Here is a 12,833-nt window from a genome sequence, read left to right as displayed (position 1 = left end):
TAAATTAAACAGAAATGTACAGAGGAAAACCATTGTTATACGTCCCTTGTGTTCATCGCTTCTGAGAGGGTTTAGGCAGAGCCAGAAGTAAAAAGCGTAGACACAAGCAAAAAAAGATCCCCAGACACTTCATAACAATTCAAATTATAATAACAATTCCCACTTAAAGCTTGATGTCATGCGGGTAAAGTATTCTTAACATCTGTGTCTAGAATTCAGCAGATGAAGCACTTTAGACTCACCGGGTACAGACAATAGCCAACCATGCCTTCGTGGTGAAGGCACTTATTAAAACAAGCAGGGAAAACACGTACTTAATTCAAACTGTCATGGCTAAAACCCTCAATGAGGAAGACTTCTCTGCTGATGGCTGGTATTATGCAACCTAGAACAGCTGCCACGTTCCTTTGGAGGGGACCGGTTCGGGCTGTACTTATTTCATGCTAAATCACAGGATTATCAGTGCCTTCACTTCCACCCCCCCCCCCCCCCCAACCCCCCCACCTCACATTCTGCAGGGGAAAACACTAGCACAGTGACTGACTTTTTTGAAAAACCTTCCTGAAGGGGAGCCACCAGCTACACGGCAGACTGCACTACAGTGGTCATAAACCTTCGTTTACTGATAAGTTTATTTGTTTAGCAGACATCCTCATGCAGGCTGAACCACACAGCTCGCATCTGACGTTTCCCCATTCATACAGCTGGATACTGAGTCAAGTCATGTCACTGCAGGACCTTTCAGAGGGGTTGCTACAGCAGCGCCTCAGGGTCAAACCTGCAAACTTCAGGTCACAAGATCATAAGCAACACTGCCACCCATTCTATTGGGCTCGTTCGTACTGAGAACTCAGTCGTGCGCTCTACTGCGAAAAACTCATTCCAGCTCATTTCTGGCCTAAGGATAAGGGGTACACAGCAAACAGAGAAAACAGAAAGCAATGGTAAGAAGAGACAGTGCGGTATACAGAGTGGATGTCTGCAGCAGAATAAGCAGAGGTCACTATCTATCACTATCTATCACTCACTCAGTGCACTCATGGGCCTCTCCAGAGCGGCCGCTGACAGTTGATGGATATATGAACTCCTTATCGGAGCAAACCAAAGAAATAACAACATTGAGCTGGACTGTACGGCCCTCTGGGACACACGCATCCAGCGCTGCGTCTTAGCCAAATGCATACAGCGTCTAACAACCAGCGCTCCATTAGCGTCAGAGAGATAAGATTTACTGAGCCGTTAGACAGGCAGGATTAACGGGCACGACAAAAACGCATTTTTGCACGGCCCTTGAAAATCCCCGTGAACTTTGAGGATTTCCTGGAGTATTCAGGAATCGAGCCTCTTCTACGGCCATGACTCATCCTGACGCATGTCCTGGAGTCGAATTCCATTTGCTGCCACCACAAACAATGACTTCAGACACTTAAGACTTCAGAAAAAAATTCAGAAAATTGATTTTTGTATAGCTCCCGGCATACACAGGGACACAGCTACCAGTGTTGAAAAAACAAAACACAAAGACGACATAATTGCAAGTTTTAAAGCCTAAAATGCCCCCTTGAGCTTTCACCTGGTATATAGAGTACATTTAGTGCATACTTCATATCTGTTTTTAAGGTTAATCACATCAGAGAGACTAAGGTCTCTTACCTGCTTTGTACGCTATCGTGTTGGTTTTGGCCACAGACTTCTTATAACACAGGTAGACTGAAGAACCCCACTGTAAAAAAAAAAAAAAAAAAAGTGAAGATTAATTTAAACAGTTAGAATCTATCACACACCATACCACATACCAACCCGAAAACAACCTTGCATTCAGTGCTGCAATGTTGCAAACAACATGATGGCTCCCTTCTCTGTGCCCTAGTTTTCCATTCCTCTGCTCTGACTGCATGTACTCCTGTCAGAACGGGCAGAATCGGGCAGCAAACCCCTGGTTAAGTGGCTGCCCTGAGGCGGTGTTCTTATCATTACCCATCAACCCCCGTGCCGCTGAGCTTCCTCTGGGTGTGAGGTGGCAGACGAGGGTCAGAGTGGGGGGGGGGGGGGGGGGGGGGGAGGTGATAGGAGGGTGTGCGGGCTTGTCTGCTCAGGATGCTCCCTGCCCTGCCTCGGGGTGCCGCCAGGGCCCACGTGCATCGCGCAGGTATGCAAACAACAGACCGTGATGACGAAGCGAGGCGGCTTTTTATAGCACAGCTGGCCCGCACTCAGAGCCACAAACATCACAGCAATAACAATGCACCGAAGAGCGCGGAGCTGGCGCGATGGCGCTTTATGATAACGGAAGCGGGGCCCCGTCGGCAGACAGGCCTGTGGTCTGGGGTTACGTTTAACGGTCCTGCTATACGCATCAGCATTTTGTATTGGAAATGCTATCACTGAGGAGCAGACAGTAGGCTGTAATACAGGAAGACATTCGCCCTTCTCTCTCACCCTTCCCCCCCCGTCTCTCTTCCTCCCCCCCCGGGGACTTTACAACCCTATCAACACCATCTGGCTCACAAGCTAATGGAGGGCACACTACAATCTGACCAGTGTCAAAGAATCAAAAAGCACTGCTCTGTGAGCACAGAAATAGACAGGCGATTTCAATATTCAAGACCATATTCAGACTGGTGGCAGGCAATCAGCAGTCCTTCCTTTATGCAGTGAAATTGCAGAGGAGAAATTCATTCAAAGATTTTTTTTCTCATCATTTTGGCTGTTTTAATTAAACTGGATTAAAGCAGGCGATGTAGGTCTTTGGCTGCTTTTTCAAGGCCTGTTTCATTTGGATGCCAGGGCCTCACCATGCTGCTGTTGAGGTTCTTGTCCACCCTGCAGAAGGTGTGGGGGGGTGTCTCGCCCTTGCCGGGGATGATGATGCAGATGTCGGTGACGGCGAGCGAGGCGTGCGGGAGGCTGTCTGGGGCGCGCCGGTACGTGATGTAGATGCGCTGGGAGGAGGTGCTGCTGATGTTGGCTGGGCGACCGGAAGGCGTGGTCTGGATGATGTCACAGCCCTGTTTGAGTCTCTCCTTCCACTCGTACAGCACTCTGAAAAACACAAAGACAGTCCGTGTGAGGAACACATACACACACATACACCCACTCACACACACTCACATACACGTGTACTGTCCACACGCACATGCACTCACATATACCTACATACACACAGCCTACAGTAACATACACTCACACACCTACACTCACCCGCACACACACCTACACACTCATACACATGTTCATGCATGAAAACACAAACTCAGATATGTGCACTCACAAAAACACACGTACGTACACTCACACACACCTACGTACGCACTCACATACATGCATTCTGTCTCCAGGCACACACATACCGGCACACTCATACACATTCCTGTGCACACACACGCGCACACACACAAACACACACACACACACACACACACACACACACAAAACAAGAGCTGAAGCAATAACTGCCCACACACAAACACACTAGCATGTACACAGGCTGCACTGGAGCACTGAGTGATTTTACCACCACCTACTCTTCAGAGCTCCTAATCCTCTGAGTGTGGATAGAGGCATGCTATGACAGGGCTATTCAACTACTCCCCCACGGAGGCCAGGTTTAAAACAGCGGTACAGGGACCACATATATTATTATTATTATATTTTATTTATCTATTTCAGGTTCTCACAGCATCAGTGTGCTGTACGTACGTTACACTAAAGTGGGAGTTTCATATAGTTGTTATCTTGCATGTGTAATTAATGATAAGTTCGTGTTTGGTTCTAAAAGTGCGGCAGTGTAGCACAGTGGTAAGGAGCAGGATTTGTAAACAAAAGGTTGCTGGTTCGATTGCCCACTGGGGCACTGCTGCTGTACACTGGGACAAGGTACTTAATCCAGCATTGCCTCAGTAAATATCCAGCTGTATAAATGGGTAACATGTAAAAACTGTAACCTAAAGTTGCTCTGGATAAGTGTCTGCTAAATGCCAATAATGTAATGTAATGTAATGTAATGTAAAAGGTTAAGGGGTCAGCAGGAGGTTCACAGCAGGCTGAATTTGGCCCTCTAGCATTTGGTTGGATAAGAATAAGAATAAGAAATACTTATTCTAGCTCTGGTCTATGACGAGCCCGGGGGGGTCAGGGTTAGGGTCAGCACTGTGGTATTTCTTCATCGGCACGCCCTACACCGCTGTCACTGTCAGCTAAAATCTGTCACCTGAGCTGCAGAGCTGGAGGGTGACACCACAGTCAAAGATCAATTCTGAATTTATTCAGCCATTTCCTGGCCTTGTCAGTACAGAGCTCTGACTGTAACGTGAAAGCACAGGGGGCCGCAGTCAGTGTGGCCAAGCTGGTGTACACGCGCCTGTCTTCTGCTCTAAATCTGTACAGAAAATGATAACTGCGATCTCGGGATTCCCCTAAAATACCTGTGGTTACCGTGGTTACTCGGAATCTCTTCCTATGCACCGCAAGGGCGAAATCAAGTGAAGTCCGGAGGACGACACTGACTGAAGAGGCAAGTGAAACTGTTCCTTCAGAGTGTGCTGTTTGTTCATCTGCAAACTAAAACACGAAGGGGAATGCCCCATTTTCACCTAACCACAGCACCACTGTAACCAAGCAAACATCTCAGCAACACACAGGCTGACACACATGAATGCACGTGCACTACCACACAAATACACACACACAAACACACACACACACACACACACACTTGAATACTTGAATTCACACATTTTCATAACATAGTGACAAAGTGAAATGCATTTCAACATTTGATTGACAAAGCTGCTTTTCCACATGAAAACAACTCTCACTGTCGAAAATGCCGTCTAAGTAACGCCTAATGTTGCCTATCACCTATGATGAATCTAACCAAACCAGCCTGATGGCGGGAACAGCCATCTCCACGGTAATGTCACGGTGATCCTGCCAACATTTAAGTGGCTCACTGACGATCTCAGACTCAGACACACTAATGGGACTGGGCTTCTAAGAGACAGGAAGAAGAGCCTGTTAAGATAACACCACTCTCAAACGTGCACACACACATGTATACGCACACACACACGCATATTCACACACACGCATACACACTTACTCACAACATACATATGCACATACGCACACGCACACATATACACACACAAACACACAAAAACACCCAAACACACACATACGCACAAACATATACGCATGCATACACATTCACTCACATGCATATGCACGTATGCACACACACATACACACGCACATACACACACGCATACACACAAACACACACACACCCACCCACACACACACACACACCTCTTTGTAATCACCTGATACAGACAGCGGTGTGTCTGGACAGGGAACTGAAGCTCTCTAACAGGTTATGAAACTCGCCCCTTTTGCTCATCCAGAGATAAACATTAACATTTAGCATTGTCATTACCACTGTGTGCCTCTCATTAGAGCCACGGAGGGAGGGGGTGAGAGGCCAGGTTTACTGGAATTAGCTGTTATTTACTCTACCGCTGAAGAGCATAACATTCCACTAGGCAGGCTTTTTTCATCCCTAATGGATTAATCTTACAACACTCACATGAAAGCAAACAACATCCTGAAAAGCGCATTCAGGGACGGGCTGCGACAATGCAGGAAAGATGATGTTTTTATATCAAGTTCTGCGTTACGGGAAACTGGTGGTGTAGGTGACTGCCCTTCTGATAACCAGCTCTACTCATTCCTATTGCAGCTCTGAGTTATGCTAGTCCACTGTGTGCAACAGGTAAATAGGCAGCAGTGTGATGATATTACTAGGGTAGCAGTGTAGCATGGTGGTTAAGGAGCAGGACTCGTAACTGAAAGGTTGCCTGTTTGATTCCCCACAGGACCCTTGGGCAAGGTACTTAATCCAGAATTGCCTGAGTAAATATACAGCTGTAAAAATGGATGACATTGTAAAAATTGATGAATAAAATAAAAAAACTCAAATAACTCTGGATAAGAGTGTCTGCTGAATGCCAACGATGCAATGTAATGTACTGGAAGTGGTGCTCACTCACCCCAGGTCGGTGAGCGGGGGCTTGTCCCGGCCTCTCCTGTAGCACAGGAAGATCTGCGGTCCCATGAGGCTGCCGCCGTTGAGGTCAGCAGAGAGGCCGGTGGGCGTGGTGTCCACGCAGGTGTAGCCGGCGGGCACCTCCTCGCCCAGGGAGCGCATCACCACCGCCACGTCGGTGATAGGGGCCTTGGGCTTGGCCGTCTTGTGGCAGACGTCATCGAAGCGGATCTCCTCGTCCAAAGGCTTGGATGCGTCCGTCAGGCCGGCCACCACGAAGTAGTCTGCTACGCGAGGACCTTTGTCCGCCATCATCTCCCATCCCCGCGGGCCGGATCTGCGGCAGAACACAGAGGGAAGTCAGGACAAGCCAAACCAAGCCGGGCTGAACCAGAGTCAGGTCTCACCCCACCCCCCCGGCCCTCAGGCAGGGATAAACAAAGTGTGAAGAGTGGAACAACATGAATTTGCTGCGTTGTTTTCCTCCAAATTCACCATGAACATTCCTCTGCAATTACACCCCAGTGACAGAAAACCTGGAGATTATAAGGTTCTAAGCCTCTCACACTCATTAAAAAAAAAAAAAAAAAGAAAGAAAAAGAAATTAAAAAAAAAAAATGTACACTGGCTGTGTGAGACTAACCGAGTGCAAAACCCACAGGAAACATGGGGTGAGTGGAGGATTAAGGGCCTGGTACATACAGATAAATGAAGGCGTATCGATTTTCGGAATCTGGCAGTTTACAAGAGAGGTGGTTTAGCTGTACTGCTGGAGGCTGAGCCTGGCGGTCTGCACTTTTGGGGCACTGGGACCAGGTATTCCTAACCCAGACAGTCTGTTGACTGAGGGCACATTTCAGCATGTCCTCAAATCTGCCAAATGAGCACAGCTAATACAGAGACAGTGCGCGCACACACACACACACACACACACACACACATTTGGGATCTTGACTTTGGGGGCCTAGAGTGTGTGTCCCACCAAAGTCCTGCTTTCTCCCTTTGTCATCCCTCTTTCTAGTGCTTTATAAACTTGCTTTATAAACACACACACACGTACACTCACATGCAAGCACGCACACACCCATATGTGCGCGCGCGCGTACACACACACACACAAAGGGTGTGACCGAAAGCATCTGGGAGCACTTAGTGCGCATACCTGCCGTGTGCATGACTGTTTCAAGTCAGGTATGATTTAAACCCACACTAAGCACACACAGCCGCGCATACCTGCACATTTCTGAATGAGGCCCGGCATACTCTGGGGCCTAGACCGCTGGATTTGATGCTGCGTTCCAGACCCCGTGTATCGACAGAGAGAAACTCATTCCCACATCTCTTATTACCTTTTCCCTGATGTCGAGAGGGTCAGCGCACATTAAAAAACACTTTTTTTTTTCCATGGGGGAAGTCTTTGTTTGCTTAATTTTAAAGAAATACAGCTGTAGTCAGCACAAAGAGAGTCCTGCCAAATCATTACCAGCACAGGCAGCCACAGGGAGGGGACAGCACTTTAACAGGGCGTGATGGCTGAGCTCTCTGTCTGGCTGGAATAATTCTGCTGTTTCTGCTTAGACTGTAAAAGGAGGATTCACATCGAAGGTCCACACTATTCCTTCAATCCCCCCCTCTTTCACAGGTAACTCTTCTCCCTTCTTCACCCCCCCCCTCTTTCACAGGTAACCCTTCTCTCTCCTTTACCCCCTCTTTCACATGTAACCCCTCTCTCTCCGTTACTACCTCTTTCACAGGTAACCCCCCGTCCATTACTACATCTTTCACAGGAAACCCGGCTCTTTCATTCTTCCTTTTACACTGGAACTGGACCTTTTCACTGGAATCCTGGTTCTCTCTACTCCTCTCTCTCGATAGAAACCTTACTCTTTCCATACCCTGTCTTTCACAGGTAACCCTGCTCTTTTACAATTCAGCCCGTCCTTCACAGCTCCCTCTGCATAGCACTACTCACAATCCCTGCCTCGTGGTGAGACAGCAGTCTGAAATGTGCTGTAGCCTCCGTCAAGCGAGATTTAAAGGCCTGATTTCCTGTGCTTCGGTTAATGGAAGACAGATGTCCAATGTGGGATAAGGCTCTGGGGCAACCTCATCCTGCCCCCAAGCAGTGACCCCCGAACTCCCACCCGCTCGGCCCCCCATTTCCTCTCCTCCATCATAAGAGATTTCTTTAAACACCACCTCCCTGGCCTCGCTCTCACTGTACTGTAAATAGCACGGGTCTGCTTTTTTCCGTGATGCGATTCCTATGATCTGCATGGCGTTTACGTCAAATCCCACAGAAACAATGTGATAACTCCATACAGAGACAATAGGTCTCTTCCATTCAGGTGACAGAGACAATAGGTCTCTTCCACTCCACACGCAGTATTGACTGTGGAGATGGAGCATGTAGATGTAGATGTTGTGAAAGGCCAATACACTGAGTAAATATCACCCATGTCTCTTCACTCACAATTTCTTACTATACCAGACCATAAAACAGGACCTGAGAAGTGATACGATCCAAAAATGGTATGGCTTAGTCTTATGATCCATAATGTCTCACCTTATGAAATATGGGGACAACCTTATGAAGAACCAGCACAACACATCTACTTACTTCACTCTCCAGAGCTCACTACAAGCTGCACAGCCTATACGAGAGGCAAGGGTGTTCCTGTCTGCCTGGTGGCCTCCTACACAATGCTATAAAGAGCTCTGAGGGCCTGTCGATCTGAAATGAGATCAGCTTTGCCTGCGCAATCAGACCTGACCTGTCTGCTCCTCTCTGTTCTTCCTCCAATCCTTGGAGGTTGTCGCCAAAGGCAGTAAACTGTAAATGCAGCAGCACTTCTCAGTAACCTACACCCACTAATAAGAGGCGCCTCCTCAATTTCTCACTATTCGGAGCTGACAGGGTTAAATCCAATGGAACAGGGCCATGGGGCTCAGTGGTGTGTGGTCTGTGTGCTGCTTAAAGGCTCAGCCAATCAAAATCTTCAGCGTCCAGCTAGTTATAAAACCCACCAATCCCCAGTCTCGCATCCACAACAGCTTTACTCAAGAGAGACCTCAGCCTGAGGCTGAAAGACTCAGTTGGCAGACGAATAGCATAGAATAGAATACAGTGTGACCAAAGGTACACTGGAGCACTTAGTGAAGCACAAGGAGACAGTAAGTGTGATTATCCTGAACTGATGCAGTACGCTCTTCCTGGAGCAAATCTTCCAGGCCCCCACCCAACCTCTACTCTCTCCTCCACCAACTCATTTTCCCCTCTTCCAACCTCTACCTCCCCCCTACTCCAACCACCACTCCCCCTACTCCTCCAAATTTAAGGCCCCTTGTAGAGTCCCTCCTTCACCTCCAGCTACCATCTCTCTCTCCAATCTCTCTTCTAATCCAACTCCTTCTCCAAGCCCCTCCTTTCTCCCTTCCACCTCCTCCTCTCAGCTCCTCCGCCTCCTCCTCGTAATTCCCGTGAGGCTGACTCAAAATGACAGTACTCCTCCTCGCTCCCCTCTCTTTCAGCCCAGAACACTGGCCACAGTGAGGCTGCTAAAAATACAGCCCAGACGGCCAAGGATGTAACACCAATCATCTAAAGGATTATATATAGGGCATAATCCACAGCTCCAACTCACCCCCCGTCTCCCCATCCACTACACCCGTCCCACCCCACCAACGCCATCAGGACAGAAACGTCAAAACTGCAGTGCTCACCATGGCAACGGTTGAACATCCTGTGCATTTTCTCAAATGCTGCGGAGATGAAATGAAACATAAAATTCCCAGTCGTTCTCCTCCTAAAGAACAGGCAGGTTTTTTTTTTTTTTTTTTACCAATGATCACATAATGATGCTGTGCTCCCGAGGTTGAGGGAATAAAGAATTTTCCAGTCCAACTGGCAGGAAATGAAGAGAGAACCTGAACTGAATATGCAGAGAGACCTAAATAAACGCTTTTTAATTCTGTACAGTAAAAAACAAGGGAAAACATTCTTAAATCATTTAGTTTCATAGACTGACAGCCTACAAGTTGGTAAATCACAACTATATATTATACCAACTATACAATTAAGGGAAAGACATGGGTGAGCAGTTTCCCGTTCGTTCTTTCTACAGGGTAAACGTTTAAACACTGCACGGTCGCCAAGATACACAGAAATCCGCACAGACCGAAAGCATGAAGCCCAATCCTTCATTTCAGTATTGCGCTGATGAAGCACAAAACAGAAGTGAAATAAGGACAGAAAAAACAACTAAACACTGCTAATAAAACTACAGTCATTACAAACTTCAGTGAGCGACACGCATCATCAAGAACAAGTACCTAGAAGTATTGCAAAACACAGAGGAACCGGCAGCGTCGGGTGGATGAGTCAACAATGAAGAGTAAGAGGGTGAATGACCGCTGTCTTTAACTCTCTCTGTACCCCTGTCTGCATAACAACAACAACAGCACAGATAAAGCCATGCCAACCACAGCACAATTCACAAAACACAAAAACATTTTCCCAAAAAACACCACTTCCACCCCAAGTCACGCAGTCTGGTTTGGCATTTCTGCCAAGGAGAAGAGTTTGGCCCTCAATTTTTCCCACACAGAACACACTACAGAAATGGATTCCATCAGAAACCACACACACTCACAGACTGTTTTTTTGCCATACACTCACTATACTTTGCCATACACTCACAAGTTGCAGAACATATGCATTTTATTTCTATGGGAAAGAAATAAAATGTAATCATTTCTCTATTACTGTGATAACCTGGGGAAACAAGGTAGAATCTTATAGGCCAATCAACTGTAGGGGAGTAAGATTAGGTGGAAAGACTAAGAGACCCAGTTTAGAAATTCCACCAGTATAGCAGGTTAACCCCTTCTCTTTTGGGGCATGAGGTCTTGACCAAGGTTTCGGGGAATCTAGTCTACTAGTGTCCCCACTGTGTTGGTCAATAGGGAAAGTGCCCCCACTGTGTTGGTCAATAGGGAAAGTGCCCCCTACTGGCTGTGAAGCACCACTTCCAGCAGCAACCTTCTTCTAGATCTCTCAATCAAGCACTAACCAAGCAGAATGCTTCTTGATGAGCTGGAATGGCCTCACAGAGTCAGACACCTCAATTGTGACGAATACAGCCTTCTTCCAGTTAAGCTCCGATGTTGCAACTCCATGGCCTCCTGCTGCTGTGCTCACCTCCCACGTCATCACTTTCCTCGGACCCATGTCAGTCCCCACGCAGACACCACTCACGCAGGGGAAGCGGGACGCCATGGAAACCCTTCGCACACTTCCCTTATCTTCATCCATCTCGGGAAAAGCCCTTACTTTCATCACCAAATCAGCACTGATCACACAGAGAGCGGATATCCTGTGGGGAAGTCATTGCTACAGAGGTCTACACGCACACTCTGTGACGACTGCCTGGTGGTGTCCATTACATTCGCAGTCACAGAGTTACGCTGCTCTCCCATGCTGGCTTCAAGTCACAGCCTCCGCAAGCCCTCTTTTGAAGTGAAATCTGATCAAACGTTCAAGGGTTCTAAGCAAATTCCAGCGACACTTTCAACCTCCGAGCAGCAATTACAGCGCCCTTTTACGAATACTGCCCCTGTCAAGGAGATGCATTTTACAGCGTTTTCAGTCCTGTCACTGCAAGGCACTGAAGAGCTGCCACGCTAATTTACTCATCTTTAAAAATGAATTAATGATAGTGGAGAGTGGAGGGGGAAAATTGAGGATTGAACAGTGGATGGATGAAACATTGAGGTCACCTATTCACGAAAAAAGATTCATGTTTTCAGGTCCTCAGGGTGTTACTCAACTGTCAGGGGCTTCTGTCAGAGTAATAAGTGGGTTCCACATCTTGACTGAGAGACCCTGAGGCATATTGCCACTGTACCCCCCTCTGCTAGACTGACAGACGTTCCTCCACAAAGCTGCACACTCATGCAACACTCAACAGCAGCAGAGAGGCCTATCTCCACTTGCACAGCAGACTGATACTTCTATGGTGATTGCGAAATCAGCCGGGTTGTGTGTGTCATGATTATGCCCTAAAGTTCAGTGGGGAGAGACAGAGGCAGCTTGATAAGTTCTGTATTCATGCCTAAAGCCCACAGGTGTGGGACGAGGTGTCCCTTCTCAAGGTTCTACACAGACAAAACCTGAAGGAACCCAGGGCAGCCCACAAACACACCACCCCCGCAAGGACGACAAGGAAACCGTGACACCTGCAGACCCAGGAGTGAACTGGCTGATTAGGGCTGAGCTGATAACAGTACTGATATGGTTTATTAACATTTAACCGAGTGAACATTTGTGTGAGAACTCGGCCTGCTTGGGATAGCTGCAGCAAAAAAATTAATAAATACAAGTCACAGGTAAAAATCTTCTCTTCTATTTTCATGGTGCAGACTATTTGGGGTAGATAACAAAATAATGATGTCAGCCACAATTCAAGGCAAGAAAACACTTTCTTTAATCCTGATTTAGAGAGTGCTGATGGATGGTTGATCAATGGTTTACTTCTGACTATTCCTTCAGGAACAGTATCTTCATATTCTTCACAACACAATACTACTCCTAACTGCTCTTCTTAGATGGATTTTTGTGTCTTTCAGTCCCAAATTTTTCAATTACTCATAATCTTTGTGTGCTTCTTGATTCTGCTTCAGATACCACATCTTTAACATTTAGTCAAAAAAAATTCTCTGTGTAATGTAGTAAAACAATTTTTAGCAATTTTCTTATCCATGTAAGAAGCTTATAGACTACATATCC

At 47.1% G+C, this 12,833-nt stretch overlaps 1 protein-coding gene across 3 annotated transcripts in view; it reads right to left on the bottom strand.

Annotated features, from left to right (window-relative positions):
• dennd4a (DENN/MADD domain containing 4A) overlaps positions 1-12,833 on the bottom strand; it is a 55,479-nt gene that overhangs the window by 29,853 nt on the left and 12,793 nt on the right. For all 3 annotated transcript variants that reach the window (XM_036535821.1, XM_036535822.1, XM_036535823.1), the window contains exons 2-4: positions 6,051-6,383; positions 2,796-3,042; positions 1,654-1,723 (exon numbers count right to left, since the gene is read on the bottom strand). In XM_036535821.1, coding sequence (XP_036391714.1) covers positions 1,654-1,723; positions 2,796-3,042; positions 6,051-6,361 — 628 coding nt within the window. In that variant the 5' untranslated portion in view covers positions 6,362-6,383. The remainder of the gene's footprint in view (positions 1-1,653; positions 1,724-2,795; positions 3,043-6,050; positions 6,384-12,833) is intronic.

The sequence above is a fragment of the Megalops cyprinoides genome, chromosome 8 (genome assembly GCF_013368585.1).
Source record: "Megalops cyprinoides isolate fMegCyp1 chromosome 8, fMegCyp1.pri, whole genome shotgun sequence".
Classification (NCBI taxonomy): Eukaryota; Metazoa; Chordata; class Actinopteri; order Elopiformes; family Megalopidae; genus Megalops; species Megalops cyprinoides.
Note: the sequence above shows the minus strand (reverse complement) of the source record. Positions and strands in the feature narration are given on the sequence as shown.